This window comes from Nipponia nippon, unplaced genomic scaffold (genome assembly GCF_047370975.1).
Source record: "Nipponia nippon isolate SJK-2023a ecotype South Korea unplaced genomic scaffold, ASM4737097v1 scaffold_15, whole genome shotgun sequence".
In the NCBI taxonomy this organism is placed as follows: Eukaryota; Metazoa; Chordata; class Aves; order Pelecaniformes; family Threskiornithidae; genus Nipponia; species Nipponia nippon.
The window spans coordinates 4,745,809-4,771,675 of record NW_028262331.1 but is presented as its reverse complement, the minus strand read 5'-3'; the positions used below and the strand labels follow the sequence as shown (position 1 = coordinate 4,771,675).

Here is a 25,867-nt window from a genome sequence, read left to right as displayed (position 1 = left end):
TGTGCATTACAAACACATAGTATTGTGTGGGTTTTATCCTAACATGTCATGTCATTTAAAACCAGCTTGGAAGAATTCATTTAATATAGAAATTTTGTGAAAAGACAAAGATCAATGTAGAAAATACATGCTCTATTGGAAAATGTCTGCAGATCAAGCTTGAAAACTAAGGAGCAAATTGATGATAATAATGATGATTGATGATATACGAGATAGGAGAAAACAAAACTCCCAAAGAAACAGTACAAAGCATCTGTTAACAGAGCTGTTAGGACAAACTCATGAAATGGCTGGATGAAAAGATAAGTATTCTTCCGAATAAGGACACAAAATTCCCAGTATGGAATCCTGGGCCCAGTGAACTCAATGACAAAGCTGCTGCTCATTTGGCTATCTTGTTAGGATTAGAGCACTGATCCTGCAAAACAAGTAGCCATATTCTTGAACGTTAAGTATATGAGCTATTACATTGATTTCAGTGGGACTATTCCTTCCTTAAAGTTAGGCAGATGCTTAACAGCTTTGCTGAATCAGGCCCTAACCCAGTGGCCATGCTAAGTCTTCATCACAATGAACCTTTGAAATTATGTAAGATTTTCCTTAGAAACCTTACTTTGAGTTTTTCGGATTACCAAACTCAGTCTAGTATGCAAACTTGGGTCTGCTACCCACCAGGTGGTTGCAGGCGAATGGACTCAGGGATTTATTTTTATGCTGTGTTACACCAGCATAAAATGTCACTGAAGTCAGAATGATGAACACTGGACTAACTTCCAACTTGTATCCACGACAATTTTGCTAAAGCCAGATTAATTGTATTATGCTTATTTATTACTTAATTATCCCTGTAGGTGTTCGCAACAGCTAAAACAGTCCTTGCCCTGAAGAGCATGCAGTCAAATCTAAGATTAGAGATGACAGCACTGCAAGGGGCTGGACCTAGAGAAAGAACAAGGTCCTTATTCAACTAGATACTTAAACGTACGTCTGTCTCAAAGCTCAGTTGATTGGTTAAGCACTTTTATGACTCAAGGTTAGTGTGACGGATGTAGACAAGTATTTCAGATGCTACTGTATGCTCCTGAAAAACCTATTGTTGCTGCTGTTTTTAATGCACTGGTTGTCCTGTATAGATACTCTCACAGACAAGGATTAGATCTTTAGGAAATATGATTTCGTGTCTGTGGAATTATGCCATTTTGTACCGCTTCATGTTTTGGCCCATTGTGATAATGCCAAACATGATTTACGAATCAGATGGAATGTGTATGCATTAATGTCCATGGGCATTCCCTGGGAGACACAGCCCTTGTGGTTCCTATGCTGCCTTCTATTTTCTGCTGCTCTTAACACCATATTCATTACTAACATCTCTTTTTTCATGCTTTGAAGTTCATGACTCTCCACCAATTTGCAGTAGCTTGAGATCTGGCCCCTGGACTTCAGGCACGTATGACAGATTCAGGGAAAACAGACCTGATCTGAGTCACTTCATTGCCATCTGCAGAGCAGTGCTTTTCCAGCACACCTCACAGTTACAGATGCACCTATGCAGAACCTCAGTCATTTTTCTGGAGCTCCGAATGCATGTACCAGGCTCTGGAGCTACAAGACATCTCAGTGGCCCAGATTTATTGCTAGTTTCCTCTGCGTTTTCTCAAAAAGTGTGTTTCTCTTTCTGCTTTTTCAGGATGCCACGTCCACTTAAAATCTTTTTAGTGCGTGCCCTGTGCTCATTATTTAGAAGTACATGGGAAAGCCCCTTCAGCTCTAGCTTATTGTGAGTGCTGTACAATTGTATCCCAACTGCCTACTCTACTTATCTACTGCATTATTTCTGTGAAATCAAAAGCCGTGCATGGAACAGATGCTTGGAACGGTATTGGGATCCAATTACTGCACTTTTCCAACCTTACATCTATTGTCTAAACTTGGAGCAGGCATATTTTTATTCCTTGGTGACACTATATAAAGAGACAATTGGCATTGTGTTTGCTGGCTGACTAGTTGGCAGAGAAGGGGTAGAAGGAGCAGCAGCAGTATGGTAGGTTTTATTCTTTCCCATGTCTGTCTGTTCATCTCTGTCTGTATTTCTTTCTAACCCTACAGTTCAAACAGAGCAGTAATGATCACACTGGACCCCATGAAATCTCATACTGAGTATTGCATCCAGAATGAAGATATATCCCATAGAGTGAGCTGTGAACTTCCAAGGACTTTTCTGCATGTGTTTAACAAATGAGTAAGGTAGGGAACATAGATGCACTTGCTGGAGGGAAGAGCTCGTGCATCTCTTTCCAAGACCAGTACACTAGGGCAGCAATTGCTGGCATGGCTGGTGTTAATTAGTGCTAAGGACTGCTATGGTGTGATGGGGAGTGAGGGAAAGGGATATCTGTGTAACTGTGACTGTGTTGCTCTTGAGACCGCAGGGAGAAGTAGGAAGTACTGCAGAGATTCCTGTGTCTTGTCTTTGCCCCGCTCACTGTTGCTTTTTAGCTCTGGGACTCCAATAGCCACCTCTGCACCAAAGGTGCACTTGATGTGATTCCAAGGAGCAAAGAACTCCTGCCTAAGGAGCAGTGGGGAGACTGGGCTCTATCTTTGTCTTCTGCAAATTCAGAGGAATGACTACAACAATATTGAAAAAAAAAGCTGGTGATTCTCTATTTCCTTATTTTTCTCCTTTTTGCAGGTCCTTTTCAGGCTGTCTTAAAGTAATGCTGCCCGGTGGCTCCCTGGGGCTATGGAATATTTGATTCTGGAAAACATCGGAGAGGGAGTTGTATATGAAAAGCTTTCTCAAAGCTTAGTTCAAACCTGATTCCATTTAAGCAGGTGATGAATGTGATCCAAGTGCTGTTCTGAGCAGGAGAAAACCACATTCAAAGTCATTTCTAAAATCCACGCACCAATATAGGTTCCAGTTTCAGTCAGCGCAAGCCCAGAGTCAGTGGTTTCACACTGAGCACGCAAGCCACTAATCATGTTCTTCACCACTGTTTTAGAAGTGAGCAGTGCCTTGTGCTGATTATGCCTCTTCAGTTGTGGATTTACAGGTTTCCCTTTAATCAGCTTCACTAAAGTCTAAGCCAGCCCTTTTGTGGGGTGGGGGGCAAGTGCTGGGTCTTAGGTTTTATTTTTCCCCTCTTTTTAAAAAAATTATTTACCGGTTTTCTTCCCTCCTGTTTAGTTCAATGACACGCCACACTGCTTGGTGTTTGAAGGTATTTCAGGACATTCTGTAGTAAAATTGCTTAAGTTAGGAGATGTGAAAATATAGTGAGAGACTATTCTGTCTCCTCACTCCCAGTTCAACTGACGATTCTCTGTGGTGGTTCTTTTCATTGTGACTTGTGTTTTGGGAAAATATCTTCTGAGGTACCTTACTATACAGGGACACATGAAACAGATTTAAAATGGAAAGAAAAAAATAGCCTTAATGAAAGAAAGCTGAAGAATATCTTTACATAAGGAAGTGATCATTTTTTATTAATCAGAGGGAAATGTATATGTAATTATGCTAGATGAACTCTGTGGGGAGGTTTTTTTCTCTCTTTATGATGTCTTAAGGGATTTATAAATATTACAGAGGTTTTATAGCATCATAATATTTCAGATGTGCAGTAAAGCTACTTTCAAAGGATTAGTGCAGACAAAGCAGCATAGTAAAAAATAATTACAAGTCAGCCAGTGCTACTAGGCTCTGACATACAGGGCTGATGAGAGCGAGAGAGGCAGGGTTCAGGGAGATAATTTTTCTAACAAGAGCAGACCACACAAGCGCTGTGGAATGGAGTTCTGAGAACTGTCTACGGCTCTCCGTTAATTCCAGGGAATTTCAGTGAAGATGAGTCTGTGATGTCTCCCCGCATACTCTGTGCTGATGGAGAGAAGGAAGGGAAGAAGGGAGGCGGAAGAAAGGAGAGGGAAACCTTTTTCGAATTCCCAAAAGATTCCTGTGTTTATTCAGTTCAAGTGACACCTTGTAGCAAATTCTGTATGCTGAAGGGAACTGCGTACCCAAAAATAGATTGCATTCTGACCAAATGTGTTTTGCAGCCTGCTTAACTGTCTGGAATGTACCACCTGTACTGAAACAAGTCCTGACCTCAGTTGGAGCAATGCTGATTTCACTAGCTGAAAATGTGGCCAGTTGTTTAACTGTTGAAGTGTTTGTGTATGCAACTGCACATGCATGTGTGTGTACATACGTGTGCATCCGTGAGCACAGAGGACTGTGTAGGTAGAGAGGGAATGTTCATCTGTTTACATGAAGGAGGAGGACATGTATATGCCAGAGAAGAAATTTTGTTGGGTGGGGAAAGCAGCTGGTGAATTTTGGGTCACAGAGGTTGAGCAGTCTGCGGTTGAAGAGGTTATCTCCTGTTCTAAGATAAGTTTGGGGAGATAATACATTATCTCTGTATATATGTGCAAGAGAAAAAAAGGAGACTGTGATCGGGAAGGGATTTTATGTGGGGCAAAGGAGAATGCTTTAGTGTATGGGAGTGTGAAGCAAGGAGGATGCAGTCCAACAGATTTTTCTATCTAGCAGGGATCAAAGGTGTGTGTGTCTGTGTGGGTGTGTGGGAGGCTGGGACTACATATAAAATGGAGTGAGGATGAGAAGGGAGGGATCTGTTTGTGAGTGCAGAGTAGGTAATAAAAAGATCTTCTGTTTCTCAGTTCTGATAACATGGGTTTTTATTTGAATGATCTGAGGCTGTTGCCTGTTTGAAATGCAAATCATGCCCTTAGAGCAGTTTATGTTGCTTACTCCTCTAGACTGTTCCCTCAAAGGCATGCACTTGGGTTGGCCTTATGCTCCTCACCTGCCATGAAAAGGACCTAAACCATGCTAAAAAAGGGTGGCCTGTCCATAGCTGGGATCTTTGGTGCAGATGCAGTGTAAATTATCTCAGCAGAGCAAACTAGTGAGATAATAACCAACAGAAATCCTGTCCAGTGCTGCAAAAATCCCTTGGATGGGCCTGAGATGTACCTTTTGATTCAGAAGCTGGATTCAATGATAACAACAATTCAAAGACAGGAAATGTCAGCACTGAGATCCCAGAGTGGATGAAAAACAAGGAGAGAGTGTGATGGATGAAAAAGCAGTAGTAACTCAGAGTTAACATCATACTGTGGATCACAGTAGGGGACAGAATCTGAGCGAGATGATGGATGATTCTGTCTTTTCTGTAGTCACGGACATAGTTGCAGAGGAAGGAAGTATAAAATGTGAACAATGCCATTTAAAGCTGGTAGCATCTTGTGTCTAGTTTGCCTTGGGCTGAATGAACATGTAAGGGTACAAGACAACAGAATCAGGCTCTTAATAGTGTATGCTACTGTTTTTCTCTGAAGGACTCCCTCCCAGGAGACCTGCTTATCCACTGGTGTCTTCTCTGGTAAAAAAATTAAAAGAAGACGCAATAAGTTGCTGAGTGGGAAAGTGTTTCTGCTTGTGCTTTAACTTTGGCTGTCCGGAATATCAAACTGTATCATCTTTAATTTTTTAGAGTATTTTCTGAGTGATTTAAGGGATGGTGGACCAAACAGGGAACCCCAAACTGAACTGAAAATGTGGCTTCTGGCAGTGCTGCCCATTTTGCTTGACTGCCTGTGGAGACATTCTTGCTCTGCAGAAAACATGAAGTAGAGGCGGGTTACTTCATGCTTACTGAAGGGTAGAAGAGTGCACCTAGCAGTCGGTGCAGAGTAGCGCCAGTTATGGAGCTGTACCTTTGTTTGTCTTGCAGCAACTTGTCTGTTTTACCATATTTTTCTGGGTTGTCTGAAAAATTCATTGAGGGGCTGAGATGATGAAGTTCTGCAATAATGCAATGTCACTTCCTTCGTATCTCTGGTGTCGTGAACCCACTCTAGCACCAGGCTTTTATGAGTTCATCAGGGTAAACAATGCCTCACTTTCTGAAGTAAGAAGCAAGTATTTTCAGCTCCTTCCTCCTTTGCATGTAGAGATATAAATTGATTCCCCGCCTCCTTTTCTTTTAGATCACCCTGAAACCAGAAATTTCTTCACTCTGATTCACTTGAACATACATCTCCCTCCACAACATATAAAAAATGAATCCCTATTCTTATATCCAGAGAGGCAAAGGCAGCACACACTCGTCATTTCTGTCTGCCTGTGTCACTGCGCTGTCCTTGTTCTCTCTGGCTCCCTGACACTGCCAGACAGGAGAAATATAAAGAACCTCGGTGAGGGAAACCCAGCTCAAAGCAAATGCCTGCTTCAACAGTGTTTTCTTGGGATCAAATTTTGGTATGGCTCCATTTTTTCATTTAAAGCTTCTAAAACAAACCAAAACCAAACTAAGAAAAAAAAAAGACCCTTTAAATCCAGGCTAATTGAGAGAGTGCTAACACTAGTAAGACAAATGAGTGATATGCGACAAGCCTGTGGTTTTTCTTCTAAAGTGAAATGTTGTTTTCTTCACAATGGGATGATTAATACACTCAGGCAGGAATATTAATAGGCTTGTTCAGTTGTTGCAACATTCTTCCCACTGCTGTGCTATTGAGGCCTCGGAATCTGAGCCCAGGGGACCCTCAGCTCTTCAGTTTCTCATCTGGCACATTTTGTATGTCAGTCTCAAAGCACATGTTGCAAAGATAGAGCAGCTATCTCTGCAAAGTGCAGCTCGGCACACTTTGCATTTTACAAATGGGGAAATCAAGGCAGACAGAAGTGATGTGTCAGTCACCCACTTGTTCCTCTGTAGGTCACCTACTAAATCCTTGACAGTTTAGAAACTATATGTTTCCTCAGTTCTGTGTTGCTCTTTTTACTCTGCCATTCTTTCAGAGAGATACTCCAAAGTCAGAATCCTGATTCTATTCATTAAAAAATTCTGGAGTGTTTGGAGTTGTCAGACAGCAGCACAGACCTATTTCTATTCTCCTAGAACTGCCTTTTAATTTGACTTACCCACCAGAAAGACAGTGACAATGATGTACTCTATTCTGTTCCTGCTCCACCTACTTATCTCTCAGCCTTCCTCTTCATAGTGCCTGCCTACCCGCCAATCATGCAAAATCAAGGAGCAGTTTCTTTCTGTGATTATGAATTTCCTAGCCTTTCAGAGCAGATAAATTATGGTCCCAATACTGTGTACGCAAAAACCAAGAGACTGATAATCCAAGATGCTCTATACGTTTGATGCCAAAAGACTTAGCTTGAAACTGGTGACAGAAAGCCATTTCCATCCAACAGCTGTTCATTGGCCCCTGTGAAATGTATTGGTGGTCTCAGCCCCATTCCACAAGTGAGCAGATCATAAATAGGATCCACACCCAGAGCTTCAGCAGAAAAACTAAAGATAGATTGAGCCACGTGGACACTGCTCTCCTTTATCATCCCTGGAGATGACTAACCAGAGAGTAACACTGAACAAATACCATGCTGGGATGAATTCCTCCTAGTACGGTGATTGTTCTCTGGATAACTAGTCTTCAATCTTTTTTGCCTTGAATAGGACTTCACTAACGTAAAGAAACTTTTGGGTGTTTTTTGTGTTGCTGGTCTGTTTCTAATGGATATTGAGCCACAGGTTTTGAGTTTATCTGATCCTTTCTTATAGCTACAATCCTTGCTTAAAGCATTACAGCACAGAGAACTCATTAAACTGAGGAATAATGGAGGTATTGCCAGTGTTTGGCATTTGAAGTTAGTAAAACCCGGAGCTGGAGCCCACTGTCCTTCATTGTGGTGCCAGCTTAAAAAGATGCAAATTGTTTGCCTGCATGGGGAATATTTATCATGCTGAATATGGATGCTGTATTTGGTCACAGCAGAGCAGAGCATGAGAATGGTAAAACATGTTTTGTCTTCATAAAGACCAGCTACACGAGCGCAGGAGAACCAGTTCTACTACGCCATCTGAAAACGCCGAGGCCAGCCTTGTGCCCTGTGGTCAGTTTCCCCAGACAGCTTGCAATACGCTCCGCTGCGTAACATCTGCTTTCTTTTTACCTCGGGGAACAAATACACATAAATACGTAGGATTGTTCTTAATATTTCCATTCGATCTGGGAGTGTTGAAAACCTCCACCAGGCACCTCACGTTACATGGAAGATTGCCCGTTACTGCTCAAAATAACACTTATTTCATGTGTAGGAGGAGGAGGGAATCTGTTTATTCCAAAATCAATATTTCTACATTCATTAAACATTCCACTTATTCACTTTTTTTCCCCCATGCCTGTGGTGGCATTCTATCCTTATTTTTATCCTCACTACAAATACATTTTTCTTTTAATTTCCATTCCTATTTCCAGATTTTAGTGTTTTGCATTAGCTGATTGGAGCTTGACAGGTCTGGAGTGTGAGTATGTGGGTGAGTGTCTACCACAGCCCTAATTTTCAACCTGGGATCTAAAACAGGGTGACTGAGTGTGGAAATCTGCCTAGCAAATTAAATTGATCCGACAATGTATACTTCAAACAGAGTCAAGTGGGAATATTTCCTTGAGCTGCTCTGCTCCTCAGGATATTTGAAATCAGTATTGAATTTGAACTTTCACAGGCTTTTTTATTTTGATGAAAGGAGACAGTAGAAGTTGCCTTCTGTTTCATGCAGAATAGCCCAAACTAAGTAAGACTAATTTTTCATGACATGAGAACCAGGTGGGACTATGATGATGAAGTTTAAAAGTAAAAATGATAAAGAAAAAAATAATCTGTCTGGAAGGGAACTCAAAAGGCGGTGTAGCTCATTATCCTGCCCCAAGTAAGGATAATGCTGTGGTTAAAACATTTCTGTAATCCGTAGGAATCACAGATTTAATTCTTTACTGCAGAACAAGAAGTGTATTGTCTTAGGCAAGCTGGTTGGGCCCTTATTCAGAGATATATAATGAAGTCTACTTCTGATTGATTTTTTGTCAGCATTAGATTCTTAGATATCATTGTAGCTCTTACCCCAATCTTTCTCTGTCTCAGTCTTCAGACTACAGAATAGTGATAAAAGCAGGTCCATCCTTTTATTTAAGATGACTATATTGAATATTAAAATTATAGGGGCTAGTAAGGCAATGTAGTGTAGTGTCATATGTTGGTGCAAGAATATAGACTGTCCTCCAAGTATAGAAGGTGTTCCTACGTAGGAAGAATCTGTTCGGTCAGTGTTGGTCCAGACAGAGCAGACTTCTAAACATTTCTACATGAGTAGGAAATGATATAATTTACCTTTATAATTCTTGAACTGAGTCTTCATGCAGGCCCTCATTTTGAGTCTGGCTGCCTGTCCCTCCATGGGAACTGGGAAGAAGGATTACCTGTAGCCACATACCTGAATTGCTTATATTTCTTGAGAACAGCAGGTTGGGAATTTTAGCTTACATCTCCAAGTGAGACTATAAGCTTACATCACTCCTCTGTAGTACAGAGCTCTGAAAAGCCAGGGCAGAAGGGGGAGTAGTCTCCTGCCTCAAATGGTCCACCATAGGTGACTCTACCCAAGGAAGAAGCAGTGGACCAGCTGTGATATTCAGAGTCACACTTTGTCCCTCTCCTTTTTTAAGGCAGCACAGTGACAAACTGTCCTTGTTTATCTGAGCTGTCAGGTTCCAGGCCAGAGCAAGGGAATGGCAAAAATCCTCAGTGAGAGATTCATCTGTTACAAAAGCAGCATTTTTTATCCTATTTATATATATATCTATGTATAATGGACTGAATTAAAAACCTTGTCATAACAAAACACAATCCTCTTGTATTACTTAACTGTATATATTTTACCTTCTGTTAAAGATGGAATTTGTTTTCATGGGTGCTTAACAGACAAAGTAATATATATTTGATCTTCTTATTTGTATTACAGGCTCCAAAAAAGGCAAAGAAGAGGGTAGAAGGTGGTTCCAATGTATTCTCTATGTTTGAACAAACCCAGATCCAGGAGTTCAAAGAGGTTGTTCACTATTCTGCTGTTCTCTATAGTCTCCTGTCATTGCTAATGAATAACATAGGTTTTGTTTGTAATCCTTATTCAATTCTCCATCTGCTTTAATAGAACACACAGTTGTTTTCTGAATCATCTCTGTGGTTTTGGCTGGTATATCATTTTCCTTGTGTGTTTGTTTGTTCTTTCCTTCATTCTTTCTTTCATTCTTTTTTTCCTTCTTTCTGTCACTCCCTTTTGAAACTCTCCTGTTTCAAGCTCTAGACTTATTTGAAAAGCCCCCAAGCCCCTGCCCCAAAATAAAGGAAAATTATCATCTCATCCCCTTAGCCCTGATTCAGGAAAACACTTGAGTACATGTTTAAATTTAAGTTTAAGTGGTATTTTAAATAAGGATCGTCTTACGTGCTCAAGTATTATCCTGAATAGAGATACCAGGGCTTTAATTAGCAGACTGTTCCACAATAGCAATAGAAAATATTCTTCTGTGTCCTGCTAATACTGCCCACAAACTAGAAACAAAAATACCAAGCCCTCATCCGACTTTCTCCATAAATGCCAATAAAACAAAACAACATGTTGAGATTAACTAAGTAAGTCTTTTAGGTCCCAAAGAATTTGCTATTACCATGCATTGTAGATTCTTTGACTAGTTACCTGTAAGGAGGTAAATCTAATGGGCTGGCATAAAAGCTGAAGCATACTAAAGACAGACAATTTGTTTGATGAGTTTATGCTCTTTTTCTGAGTGGACATTCTAGAATGTCTGTGAGGCCATCACATTTTGCACTGGTTTATCATTTTAAATTATTCATTTTTTCCCCACTTTTTGCTAACTCACATGTCCAAAGCAATTTCCAATGTGATCAGCAGCTACTGTTTCATTTTGTGCATGTGGCTTTCAACTTTACTTTTCATGAGGATTCCCACCAGTAAAGCTCAGTGGTAAATGAGACTAAAAACCCACGCAAAGGATTGTGAGTATGGCCCAGGTAAATTAATTGAAACCACTAACCTTTTCCCCACACTTAATGGGAAGATGTTTAACACTCTTCTCCTGCCTCTTCTCCGTATCCTATGAACCTCCAGTTTTATTTTCTCCAAGGACTACTGTTTGAAGATGTACCAACAAAAAGAAGAACTGGTCAGAATGCTATATTTGATCTACTCTAAATAAGATAATACTAGGAGCATTTCTGGGAGGATGGTGGCAGAATAATGGCAAAAGCATGAGGCAGTGGAGTGGTCCAGTGAAAACCAAGACCATGTTGTATCTAAAAACTGCATACCTGGGACAAGTATTTCTGAAAAGCTGGTTTTGATCAGAATATTTTTATCTAGAGATTTCAACCGGCCCACCAGAAAATGTTTCAGCATTGCTGTTATTACGTTAAGTTCACCCACTAAAATACATACCTAACGCTCTTCCTGTCTTCTGTGAGCTTGCTGGGCTCTGCTTCGCTCTTCATATTTTCTTCTGTTTTGCTTCCAAATTGTGGGGATCACCTTTTAAAGCAAGCCCCCCCAAAAGGAGGGAAAGCAACTCTTTAGAGCTGGGCTTAATTTTTCATTAGGTGATGGTTTGGCAGGTAAATGAAGGGTTATGAACACGCATGCTGCAAGTAATCACATGGGCAAACTGGAATGTGAGCAGTGGGGCTTTGTAAGAAACTGGAGGTAAAACTGCATGAAGATATGTTGATATAATACGATCATGGAAAGAAGTGCACCCTGTAGAGCAGTAGACTTAAAAACTCGGCAAGTTACTGTAGCTGCAATGGACTAGCTGTATTCTCAGGAGAACGTTGTCTTTCATAATAATACCGAAGTAAGAATAATTCCTGGTTATTGTAAAAATACACTCTCGTATTGATGTGCATGTCAGACAGATAACCAGCTTCAGAGAAATGCCTGGTTCTACTAACAGTCCCCATAGTATGACCAGGGGAATTTCAGGTCATTAAAATCTTTCAAAATCAATGAAACATTAAAAGTGTGATGGCAGTGAAGAGACAGACATGCAAATAGGTGAATAGATAGACAGACAGTTAGCTGGCTTGGTAAATAATGGTTAGAGTACATAAATTCTATGTTGGCTGAAAATAGAAAAATAACTGTTTTTTTTCTATCAAAAGTTAAATTTTGCCTGACAAGAAGTATTTAAGGTCAACACATCAAGGTCAGTCAGAGCACAGAGTACAGTCTGAAGGATACGATTTATTGGAAAGGGAAATAAACTTTGAATAAATAATACTATGAAAGCTACATTTCTCTGTACTGTTGAAAATCCAGCTATCTCTGTATGAAGGATTATTTTGGGGCCCAGAAGAAATTGACTTTAGCTTGATCTACAGTAATTAAATGTTTCACAGAATATGATAGCTGCACAAAGGAATGAGGTATGGGAAAGGTACAAAACACACTGACTAAATCCTCCCTAACTAAAGCCTCCCTAATTCAAACTTTTATGGGTTAAGGCCTGAATGGCTGGAGCTGCCAGCATTGGCTTCAGCCCAGCTACACGCTGCACTGAGCATTAATTTAGTAAGAAGAAGTTTGGGTGGGTTTAATTAAGCCCCTTGCCAAGATACAGTAATGTGTTGAAAGTGGGGAAAGTGCAATGATGTGGCATGATGTGGATGAATCAAAGGAAGTTAAATATTCTTCTTTACAGCATGAACATAGTATCTCCCTGGACTGGTATGTGTGACTGTAGCACTGTCCAGGGCAACATGGCAATGGCAATGTATTTTCCTTTTTCTTCCAACAGGCTTTTACCATCATGGATCAGAACAGGGACGGCTTTATTGACAAAGCAGACTTGAGAGACACATTTGCCGCACTAGGTAAACTGGTAGTAACAATTAAATACTTAAAAGAAATGCAGTTTAAATTTCAAGCACATAACAAAAGTGTGTATTAGAATTACAGTGGGGGAAGTAATGAGGTACACAGGAGGCAAAAGGAAACCTGTTCAGTTTGATCTTCCACCTTTACGGTAGTTGCTATCTTACTACATAGCTCCAGCTGGAAAGTGTCCTGAGCAGCCTCTTTCAGAAGCGAGATGAAGGTCTCTGGGACTCACTGGTGGGTGCGACAGAGCTGTGCAGCTGGCAGCTCTCCAAAGACACTGATCCCTCCTCTGCAACTATTTCATAAAAAGCCCACCCAAGCAGGGGTCCATGCCAGGCATTTCTGATTTGCCTCTGAATCCAGGCTTCACAGGCTGCACCTTTTTCATCTAGGAGCCATGCAATATCTACCAATTAACGCTGTTGTCATGGACTAGCTGCCCCTCTGCCCACACAAAAGTAGGAAGACTTCATGTGAGGTTCTGTGCTGTTGTGCATTTATGCGGGGTGGAATGTGCATGTCACGAGATTAGGTATTGTCCATTCCACATGCATCACAATCCTGATAATATCAAGTAGATTAAAGAAAACCTTCCCAAGGAAAGGAAAAATCAAAATGTTCACGATCCCAAACCTGGAGTTGTATCCTTGTTGCAACATCTGAGGCTTAAACAGTGATGTAGACATTTGGGTTTTTGCCATCTGGATCTTATTAAAAAGAGTTTGATAAGAATCTTTAGTGCTCCCTGGGGTGGAATCAGACGCCAGCAGAGTCAGTGGAAAGAGCAGAAGCTCCTGAACTCTTTATTGTGACAATGAGGTTTGCAAACTTTGGCCTGTAGCTACTGTTACCCTGAAATATTTATTTCTTAAGGCCAAGTTCTGGTATCTTTCCTGTTCAGTGAAGCCCTTCAATGCCTATAAAGTACAGTCACAGCAAATTACCACTCGAGTAGGGTTGCCAGGGTCTAAACTCTCATCAATAGGACTGCACAAGGATGGGGAAGGGATACGACTACTCAACTCTTCCACCTGCCCTCTACTCAGAAAGACATCGCAATATACAGGAGGGCAAAAACTGAGACCTTGGATTCACTTCAGTCACTTTGAACTCTGCTATATTAATATCAATGGCGCCCGTATTTCACCTGGGGTAAAAAAACAAAAAAGAAAAAGAAAAACAATTTATTTGGAAGTGCCCCTTCTTTTGTCCACTGCTGGCCACATCCCTATTATTTATCCTTCTTACTCCTTCAGTCACCCTTTGATCTTAGAGCCAGCTCTGCCAATTTGTTTTACAGCAGGGTATTCTGGAGTTGTGTTCTACCATGTTATTAGCAAAGTTGTACAGAGCCCTGAGCTCCCCAGTGGGAGGAGATGAATGGGAATCGTTTTTTGAAACACAATTTGTGATTTATTATGAAAAATGATCTCTGCTGCAGGTCGTCTGAATGTCAAGAATGAAGAGCTTGAAGACATGGTGAAGGAGGCGCCAGGTCCTATTAACTTCACTGTCTTCCTTACTATGTTTGGGGAAAAGCTGAAAGGTAAGTACCTTTGGGGGGTTGGAGAGGTATCTGTCAAAGATCCTCAGCACTGAAATATCTCAGCACCTTGCAAAATATAATAATGTATCCACAGAACAATGCTTAAAGGCAAGGAGTGATCTCCATTTTTGCAGACAGAGCTGAAGTATGAAAAGGCTAAGGGACGGTCCAGAGGACAATTCCAAGGTGTGATTTCAGCTTACATAAGCTAACATGAAAGTGGTAAATTGAGGTCCAGAAAGTAATGAAATCACGGCAGCCTGGAGCACAGTGCAGACGAGTTATTCACCGTCAGTAGGTTCCTGTTGCTCATGCTATCGTGGTATCACTCCCAGTGTTAGCTGGTTTAAAAGTATTTTCAGCATTTCTACAAAAAAACTTTCTGCGCTCCTTTGGCTCATTATGCAAACATGACCTCTGCATCATCCTTGCAGTTATAGGGCATGAAGGAGCAACATAGCCTTTCCTTATTTTCTCTATTAGTTGTAACCCAGAGGCCCAGCCTTGGTTTCACTTGAGGTCAATAGCGATTTTGCCATTGGATGAAGATTTTGCTGCATAACTCTTAATAGAGCGGATAAACTGAAATAATTTAATCTCAGTGGATTTACAATGATAAGGGAGGGGGATTTTGCCCATTGCCACAGAATATATAAGAATCACTGTACGGAGTTCAGAAAATGTGGGTACTAAATTTGTTGTGGGAGTTCGTAATTTAGTCGTCTCTCTTATACAGTTAATGGCTAGAAACTGCAAGAGAGGGAGCGTGAGGTCAAAAGAAACCTCTAGTCATCTTCCTATATGCATTAGACATAGGTGAAAGCCTTGACCTTCAAAGCAAGTTGGCCTTCACCAAGCACATTCCCGAAGTTTGTTAAAATAACTCATGAACAGAAATATGGAAAAATCCGATCCCATCTTCTTAAAAACATTTATTGTATTGTTGCTGGATTCTGGCTTTATATTGCTGAGCACAATTTCAGTGAAGGGCTTTCTACACTTGCAATAGAAAATAGAGAGGTCTGAAAGAAAGAATTAATGTAGCTAGTCCTCAAAGAAATATACTATTGCTAGGGAACACAGCATGTGTGGGAAGCATAAGAGGCGATGGAGAAGGCTGTACACTGATACTGAGGAGGGGATTTCATTACTCAGACATCGATCTGTCTTGATCACAGTGGTACCTCCACCTTTACATTCCAGATGTCATCTTGCAGAGTAGGTAGTGCTCTTCTCCATAATCTTCCTTCTGGGATATGCGCCTTTTTCTTGTGGAATGCCCTGCTACCCATTCCTGTCTGTTTGTGATGCTTATGATCACAGAGCATGGAAATGAGCTCTTCTTCCTCTCCCCTCTTTCCTCGTCTCTTACGATTGCTGAAGCTGGCAAAGCGTCTGGCCTTGCCAATTGTGTGGCCTAAAACCAGAGCCAGCACAGGAAGGTGAATGGTAAAGCATGCTCCTCTTGTCTGCAGGTTTCCTGTTGGCCACTAGCAGAGGAGGAGGGTTTTTTTTTAAATTTCCATTTGGTGAAGGGAAAATCACAGCTGTGCTTGTCATGCCCTTCTGGTTGGGTTTGTCATGCAAAGGAAGCAGAGCCAAAAGACTGCACATTCCCAATCAAAACTAATTGGGATGAAGAGCCTTTGTAGTGCAATTAGAAAGGGAGAAAGGGCTAGAGGAAGTGGATATGGCAATTTTGCAACACTCTTTATTAGCTAAGTACCACTCAGAGAATTTGGTGAAAGGTGCTTTCTAAGTAAAATTTGTTGTGCTATAATTGATTTCTGTCATAAAGGGGAAGCTGGGATTTTCGGGATGAGCTTTAGCTTTGCATATTGAGATTATGATGCCAGATGAACAGCTAACAAAACTCGGTTTATGTTAATGCCAACCACATGGAGCTGTTTCTACAGGGAGTCAGAATAATACAATTTGTACAGAAAACAGAGATGCCGCACATCAAAGAAACCACTTTATTTACCAGCTAATCAATAAAGAATGCCTGCTGCATTGCTTCTCTTCAAAGCCAAAGTCCAAGGATATGACACAGTAGAAAATGTAAAACACAGTAAGGAAAAAAAAATCCCCCACACAGTGGTGACTACTTAAAATGCAGACCTTTCCTCGGAGCTGGAAGACATTGCTGTTCATGGGACAATCAAAACACTCATTAAATACCAATGCTCTTTGTATTGATCATATATTCATTGCAGTTTGAATACATTGCCTACAGCTTGGCAAAAAAATATACATGGCCAGTGTGTGATAAGAAGGAGGCCATATAGCCTTCGGTTTATTCACTATTATATCCACTAAGATACTACTACTAATCCTTGTGAAACCTTTTAAACAAAGAAAACTAAGAAGGCATCAGGAGTGTATGTAGTCATCAGAGCAGGGAACCTTGACTGGGTGCTATTCTGGTTCTATCCCTGCCAAACTTTGAAACAAATTTTGAAACTGCAGTTCTTCATGTTATTACCTTTTTTTAACCACGCTTTCAGCATTTCAGCATCCCAAGTAGCTTCATTGTCCATGGGTCAGTCTACCTGCTTGTAAATTTGGTTTCCTACAGTTATAAATAATGATTTGTTTTATATACACTTCCGTAATATTTTGAAATACTGGGCAATAGTCAGAAACAGAGTATATCGCGTATCCTTTGGTGTGGGTTGAAACTGACTGCAAGTGAGTATACACAGACTCTGCAGTATTACAGAACAGTCAGAAACCCCAGCCAAGATTAAGGCACTGTGAAAGCTAGTCCCTGACCCAAATTTTTTCCAGTCTAAATAGATAGGCCAGATAAAGGATGGAAGAAGACTATTACTATCATTTTACTGCTGGGAACAGAGGAGCAGGGAAATTAAAGTCATACCAAAAGTCTGTGGCCCAGCTAAGGGCAGAAGCAAAATCTTGGAGCCACAGCCTAGTGCTTTAAACCATCCTGTTTCTGTAAGTAACACTTAATGAAGAGATACTTAAGTAGAAGTGCACTACAGAAGATAAGTGCAGATCACCATTTTACATTGATCATCCTGTTTCCATTGCATTCCATTGACATTCTGATTTTATGATGAGCTCCGTTTCCTTTAGCGAGGGAAATAACCTCTTTATATAGTGAAGAACAAGTAGGATCAAAAAGTGTTTTTACAAGGAACATACAGTACAAGATTAAAGGAAGCCAGTGAGGGAAACAGTTTGTTATATTTTCATTTCTGAAAGCCACTAATCCTCTGGGTACTGATATTGGAGACCAGTTCCTGGAAGTTTTCTCTCCTGCAGACATAGAATAGATATGAGTTATTATTTTTAAGCTTCTGAGCATTGAACTATTCACCTCTATTGTTTATCTGACATGACAAATGCTGCCGAGTTAAGGAACCTTTGTCTTCAAACCTACAACGGCAGAATTCTCCATTTTGCACTGTTTTCAAGTGAATGCAATTACTTAGCAAGTATTCGGCAGCTATAGAAATACATCCAGGCTTCTAAATTATATTTCATTAATTTTAGGCACGGACCCAGAAGAAACCATTCTGAATGCTTTTAAGATTTTCGACCCAGAAGGAAAAGGCCACATAAAGGCAGACTAGTAAGTATATTTCAAATCCTTTTAAAATAATAATAATAATAATAATAATAATAATAATAATAATAATAATAATAATAATAATAATAATAATAATAATAGCACAAGTTTAAAGAACTGCTTAAAAGCTATATTTTTCACAGTATTTTAAGAGGCAGAGGAACTTGCCAGGCAGAGAAACATTTAGCTTGTTAAGCCAGAGTTAAAAGACTGGACTATTTTATGAATGTATTTGTATACCAAAAAGAGATGTTACTGTCTTCAGACATTGCAAGAGGCAACGGAAACATAATCACGTGTAGGCCATTAGATAGCTTTTGTTGAAGGTCTGGATATAAATCAACACATGACTCTCTGTAGATTAACTCCATATGTAAAATTAAAGTGAACGTCTGGTCCCTAACTCTCAGAGTGCTTGACTAAAATGGGAAAGCTAGTCCCCTTTTAAAAAAAGTGATCAATTTAATTAACTTCAGGACATAGTTTTAGTAAGGATATTTTCCTTGTTATGTGTTTACCGTTTGAGCCTTCTGTTTCTAGACAATAATTTGCTATAAAATTCCACTAGATATGGTGGGAGCCAAACCAAATAATGCTATTAATAATATGGCAATTATTGTCAATACAGCTATTTTTCAAATAAGGAGGGAGGACCTAATTTGTATTCATAACCTGTTATACCAACAAAGCAAGGTAAAAGGACTTTAAGTGCTAATTGCACAAATGTAAATCCTCATTGCACTGCCAGAACAATGTAAGCAGGGCTTCGGGTAAATGAGATAAATGATATCAAATCAGGGCAGTGGATGAGGAGGTCTGACCTATGGCTCCAGTAAAATGCTTTATGTGCCTAGATTTATGCATATGCTTGAATTCCTTGGTGGATTTGGGGTCTATACTTTTACTGCAGCAGCCATTTCAGGTAGATTTTATAAAGCATAATATGTATAGGAAATTTATTAGGGAACAATGAGTTACAAAATTGTGTTTGCATCAATTAATTTTGCTAATGTTGTGATAAGGTAAATGAAAACTAAACCCCTTACCAGAAGCTCTAAGGTGGAGTTTTCCATAACATTATCTGCAATTATTGATGTCTCATCAAAGTGAGTTGAAAATACAAAATTCACGTACAATATTTATTTCTATTACCAATATGCTTTTCTATGACAGTACCCCACTGGGTATCAGAGTCCTATTATGGTAAGCAATATGCAAAATAAAAGCGAAGAAACAGTCTTTTCACTAAAGAACTTCCAAAGTAATTAAAACACAGCAAGTGGATGTAGCAAACAATCAGAAGGAACAGAGGGTTAACAGTCGTCCTGATTGTTTTGGGGTTAATATTATCCAAACAGCTTGGGAAGAACAGTCAGAGAAACACATCAGAAGTGACTCAAACAATCAGAATAAAATGTAGTCTGTTGCCAAATAGGCCAGATCACACGGTAGTGAAATCACAACCATGAAATACAACCTTCTGATAATACAAAACCCATGAAATGTTATATTTCCCACCACTATCTGTAACAATATACTGCATACAAAATCTGCAGCTTGCCACCCTGTGTCCAGTTCTACATTCCTTGGATGCTGGAAGCCAGTTGGAGTTTGGGGCAAATTAGGAATGCAGTATCACACTCCAAAATTAAGATGAGAGAGAAATACTTTTATTTTTCCTTGATGGAAAAGGTCAACCTTGTCCCCACCCCCACTGCACTGCTAACATTAGACAATTGTTTTAGTTCATCACCACAACAGAGCATAATGTTTACTTATTAGACCCGAGGGTATTGTTGATCATTACAGAACAAACCATTAAATCAATTCCGTGAATGTCTTTGAGGTTTAACTTCTATTCATATGCTTCCAAAATTTAGACATTTGAAGGTTTTGAAATAATTTTTATGTTGGCTCATACAGCCATTTCAATATGACAGTTAATGTTAATAAATAATATTTCTCCATATTAAAAAATCCTGGAATGTTTCTCTCCCAAACCAGCCATGTTGACCTTTTAATCAGAACTTCTTTTTATGTTCATGGAGTCAACATCCTTCTGGGGATTTTTATGTCTCTTCCCTCTGCGTGTTTTCACCTCTAGTCTGGAAATGACTCACTTAGTCCATCTGATGGTAGCTGGGATGGAGCCTTCTAACCTTTCCAGAAATTCCAGGAGTTTATAACTTACTTCCAAATTCAGTGACAGACTTTGTTTGTCTGCATCGTTACACCACACATAAAATCCTTCCTATAGCATGATGTCAAAAATGGAAAATGCTTTAGGTCAGATTCTCAGCTGGTGTAAACTGGCATAGCGTTTGGAAAGGTTAGATGATTCAGTCCTAAATGCCATTCATTGGACAAAGTGAGTCAGGCCAACATCAACTGTGTCTAATGCCGATGCCAGCAAAACTTTTCAGATTTGTACCAGATGAAAATGGAGCCAGGGAGTTTACACGCATTCTGGACCTTTGGAAGTTGGTTTGGCTGAGCTAGTGATGTTTCTCATCACAGTTGTAAAGCACTGCTCATATCAACTCACCTGGTTTTCTCCAAGACAGCACTGTAGAAAGGACAAACCCAGTGGAAAACCAAAATGGCCCAGAGATTTCACAGATAATTTAAAAAAATATTTTGAAAATATAAGAATGCAATAAAGTATTTGTAACTGTAGAAGTAACTGATGTCAGGCAGGACGAGAGATAACATTTAGACTCCTACGTCAAGGCAAAGGGGTATTCATTTTTTGCCTAGAAGACTGATTTTTTTTTTTTTTTGAGAAGCAAGTAGTCTTTAAAAAAGAAAACAAGATACACAAAGAAAAAAGTGCTTAATCTCTAGCTTTGGAAATTGTGAGTGTTCGTTTCTGTATAAAATAAATAATGGAAAATGTGCATAGATCCTTAACTCAGTCCTTCTTCCTTATGAATGTGCCAGAGACTACTGGGCTGTGCATCAGAAGATTATAATTAAATATTTGATCTTTTCTTTTCCCCTAAATACTTTAAGCATGTGAATAGAAGACACATAGTGCCCAGATCTCTTTTTAATTCAGTCCTGTTTGTGATGAAGTTTATTTGTGACTTCTGACAAAATTGCTGTAAGTGCTTCCTTCTATTCACCAAGCTCCTTCCTGTATCACGCTTCCTATTTACATTTGCTAATGCTGTTTGCCCCAGTGCACATATATCCAATAATCAATCTATGCTGATGAGAATCATCTCTCTACTCTTGCACCCACTGATCATTTGAGAATTCCACTTCAAAAAATGCAGTCACATAACAAATGGCCGGGGTAACAAAACAGAAACAGCAGTATGAGAGCAAGGGGCAAAGAAAGACTTTGCTAAGTAAAGAGAACGGTAAAGTAATGCAGGAAAAATACATACAACAGCTTAAGCTCTGTCTGTGACTTCAGAGTGTTTCTCAAAACTTGCATGGATATTTTCACTCTTGTCCTTGGGGGTAAGATCCTGTAAGATCCTTACTCATTACCCAGAAACTTCTTTTTTTTTCAGTTTTCCCTTTCTGTCCTTCTAAATGAGCACTTCACAATCAACAAGAGAGAGATTCAGAAGTGTATATGCCTCTTATGCAAATTGGGGTATGTCTTTGTTGTAGCCTTTTACTGGAAAAAAATGTGTGTCAGAGACATGAGGAAGTGCAGTTGTAGCTTTGCCATCAAAACTACACTTTTATCTGTGTGACTTTTTTCACTCGAGATGCATGGCATATGGGAGCAGAAAGGGAAGCTTCACTATTTCTCCTGAACATCTGCATCCACAGTAGGTGAATTTTGCTCATATGGAAGTGTTTCTGTACAGGCATGACTTCTATTATAAACAGTTAGTTTTAAATATTCACTTTAAAAAGCAGAAAGGGCTGCTTCCAGAAAAGCTATTGCTCTCTCTCCTCCACAACAAATTCTTAAAAAAAAAGCAGCCTTTTTTCAAATCTATAAACTAAAACAAATTTCTATACTTGTTTCAGCTTTTGTTTTTGTACAACAGACTGCTCATCTGTTATCACAGGTTTGTAGTCTGGTTTACTGATCTAGAAAAAATCCTGAATATGTATAAATACCTTTGGTATTAACAAAAGGAGAAAACTCTGCCTCTTCAGTGTGAATGCAAACTCTTTGAGATTAATATAGGAATTCTTCTACAGGAAGGGGAAACTCAGTGCAAGTGAAAGGGATGTTTATGTGATATAACTGGGTTCATACTGGTGGATGTTCCAGCACATTGTGCATGTACTGCCCTCAGCACATGAGTAACTGGGTGAAATATACAGACATTTTATCTAACGGGGTTAGACTAGAAACAGTAATTATTCTTCCCGGCTTTTCTGTTCACCTATAAACTTAGGTAAAAAATTTACGTGCTCAACTGACTTCCTACAATGGGTTTGAAAACGGAGGGTAAATCAGCTCAGGGTCTGTCCCAAAAATATTCTCTTTGATGTAATTGCATAGGATGCAGATTGTGTGTGGGATAAGCTCCTTGTTACAGTGCTGTAACTCCAGATCAAGACATTGTACCGTGAAATACAACAGGTCTCATGCAGTTTCACAGACTCCTCTGGGAATGACTGCATGCAAATAAAGGGATTCTCAGATGATGATTCGGAATAGCTGTTCGAGTTCTCTTTCAAGTCCTCTTTCTCATTTCATGCTCTGTTCCTTTCATCCTCAGATTTTACAGAAAATATTCTCTCTTTTGGTTTTGTTAAGTGATCCAAACTTTAAACAGCAAGTGAGAAAACCTACCATTTTAGGTTAAGATAAGCATATAAAATCGCTGTATTTCAATTAGAGTAATAACCTTAAACAATTTTAAACCTCGATAAAATGTCACAAAAGCAAAATAAGTTGGCAGAGCGAGGCATTGACACTGATGGGTGCCCACAGAAAATCTCTTACAATATCATGTAAGGATTAACAGCTCTAATTTATGCGGTCACACAGATTTTCTTTCATGCGACTTCAGGAGGGATCTTGCCATCTGAATTGTCATGTGCCATTATCACCCCTTAATCAGGTTATTTCGTTTTATTTGAACAGCATCAAAGAAATGCTTATGACACAGGCAGACCGGTTCAGTCAAGAAGAGGTAAGGACATTCTGCTTTATTCAAAATAGGAATCTATCTCCAGCTACTATTCAGCAATAAGTATTTGCCCCTCCTTAAATGCATGAATTCAGCTCAAATCCAGACTGAGAGAAAGGTTGATGCCAGCTCTAGCAATTAGGAACAATTCAAAGCATCTCTTCTGAATAGCTCCATGGCTAAATCAAAGTCAAACAAATTCTTTGGACTTCCATCCAAGTGTAAGCGTGGCCTATCTCTTGCTGTTCTTTCCTATGGTGAGCTGGGCAATGAATTTACCAGAGTTCAAGTGGGTTTGGGTGGGGACTGTGATCTGGTTTCCATTTCTGTGAGAATTATTTTGTTTGAAATCTGAAATGAGTTCTGAAATGAGGTACTGACTTTGTGGTTTGTGTGAGACTGAACATGGATTCTGCTGGCTGGGAGGAATTTAGAGGGACTTTATTTTCAGAAGAGGAGATTGAGTGGAGTTGGTTCGTGGCAAGAACAGACAGGAGTGGAGACTGTAGTCTGTACGTTATTTGGCTAGGGCTTACCTGGATTTCAGGGAGAGCTCTTTTCGACAGGGAACTTGTTGGGACTATAGCAGGACTGTATTAACTAGTGGTGTCCTAATTTCTATTTCAATTGTACAAGGAAAAATTTTCCATAGTGGTTAACAGATTAAGGCAGAAGGGAGCTTAACTGGGTTGAAAATGAAAAGCAGGACATGTTGCTGTCCCACAGTCCTGCGTTTGTAACACTTATCTCCTGTTTCCTTGGCAGATCAAACAGATGTTTGCTGCTTTCCCTCCAGATGTCTCTGGTAATCTTGACTATAAGAACCTCTGTTATGTTATCACTCATGGTGAGGAGAAAGACTAAGAGGAAAGAGATGAGCTTCTCCTGTGATGATGCACCAAGTTATTTCATAATGCTTTTGTGTGCAAGACAAAGGGCTAAACATTCAGTATGTGAAGCCATGTGGTCATCAGAAGAGAACCAATAAAACAATTGAAATTAGATTAAAGTTTTTTAATTCTGCTGTTTTTATAAAAGATGAAAATACCAATTTTGTGAGTTTTTTCCCATCCTTTTTTTTTCATTTTTTTTCTGTCAGTGGTTTGAAATGGAATTTTCCTGATGAACTGATGCTTTCGTGATTTATTGACAATCCTAATGTTCACCAGATGGTCCACTGGGCACTGCAGTGTTGCTTAACCTCTTGTCTTTTATACATAAGCTCCATGTGTTAATTGAGAAATCCTCTAACTTACTGCACCAGCAAGAGTATTTGGTAAATAGAATTCTGTTCCCTTTCACAGCCCCTAGCAATGAAAGTGTTAATAAAATAATCTTAAGTTTTTGTGAACATGCAATATGCTCTCTCCGTCTCAGTGATGTGGCCAGTTTCATAAGGCACTTGACTCATTTGCTTTGGTGCAAAAGAACAGAAGTAGTGGAATAGTGGGTATTTTTCGCATAGAAAAATTTACCTAGGCACACTTAGAAAACAGTAATAATGAATTTCTCTCTTCAGAGCTACCTTTATTATGTGTAGGAGGTTGTCGATGAAATAACAATAACACCTAGTCTTTCACCCATTGGTCATTAGCCTTGTTTTGCAGGTGAGGCACACACTGGAAGGATGTCTTTTGGCAAACATCATTCAAAAGTCTAGGGACAAAGACAAGCACAGAACTCAGGAACCGTAGCCCGGGGTTACACATGAAAGCAGACTACCTCTCACTTTTATAATCCAAGATCAGCGTCGTTTCTAAAATGGGCTACAGTTTCTTGTATTTGGACTTCTAGGAACTGGACATATTCTGCCTGTGTGGAATATTGCATGAATACTTCCTGCGTGGGAGTCAGAAGGATGTTGCAGCCAAAGCAAAACAAGCTTCTGCTGTTTTAACAACTAATGAAAATGGTTTCCTTTTACATCAGTGTTGTTGGCACCACAATCCCACAGACACTGAGAGGAAGTAACAAGCCACTTATTTTCTGTTTCCATCTTGGTTTTCATAGAAAGAGAACTTGAGGGCAAGGTGCCAAATTCTGCCCTCATGAGGAGGGGCAGAAATTACATGAAAAAGCTTTAGCATCTGCATGACTCAGGGATGTGACATTCATCCCCACCTGCATTTTTTGTTGTTCCAGCAAAAACTTGCACTCAGTGCACTTCAGTAATATAGGACAACTGGAATGAGAAGGCTCTTAGCAGACACAATGTTGATATGATAAATCTCACCCTTTGCCCCTATGTCCAGAAGCACTATGCATATTCCTGTAACAGCGATGTTTTTCTGGTATAAGTAGGCAACTCCCAACTGTATCTACCAGTAATTCTCTCTCTTAAAAATATTGGTGGACACAGCTAGAAGCAAAATTTGGCCCTTTCTTGCATGAATCTTGCTGAAGATGTGGAGAGGGCTTTAGCATTTCTTTCCGTATGTTCCTGTAACATTTGAAACAATTGCATGGTCACCCAGACCTGTCCCTCCCAACAAGGAGTGCAGCTTGACTGGGCTTCGGGGACCAGTAAAACTTCATGCAATGCAAGAGTCTGCACAACTTTTTTCCACCTCACAGCTTATTCACCAGAAGCTGAGCCTTCCTGTACAAACATAGTTCTTACCTCTGTTTCACATGATGGCTCTTTCCTCCCCAGAATGTGTTTTTCTTCATAGGTGTATGATCACTGCTTATGGGATGGGGTTATAGATAGGCAATGAGAGGTCATGGAGGTAGAGGATTTTTGGTGGCACAGTAGAAAAGACAATATATGAGCTTCTGCTTTAGGCTCTTATGCAGACCCAAACAAGTGACAGCACTTCTCAGCAAAGAAAGGAGC

The 25,867-nt window shown here is 39.8% G+C and overlaps 1 protein-coding gene across 1 annotated transcript; it reads left to right on the top strand.

Moving 5' to 3' along the window:
• The first annotated feature begins 1,978 nt into the window (after positions 1-1,978).
• On the top strand, positions 1,979-24,389 carry MYL10 (myosin light chain 10). Its single transcript, XM_009468932.2, has 7 exons — positions 1,979-2,044; positions 9,849-9,935; positions 12,697-12,772; positions 14,221-14,325; positions 17,845-17,923; positions 22,986-23,034; positions 23,797-24,389. The coding sequence occupies exons 1-7, from the start codon at positions 2,042-2,044 to the stop codon at positions 23,893-23,895; spliced, it is 498 nt and encodes a 165-aa protein (XP_009467207.1). The 5' UTR covers positions 1,979-2,041; the 3' UTR covers positions 23,896-24,389.
• The last annotated feature ends 1,478 nt before the right edge of the window (positions 24,390-25,867 follow it).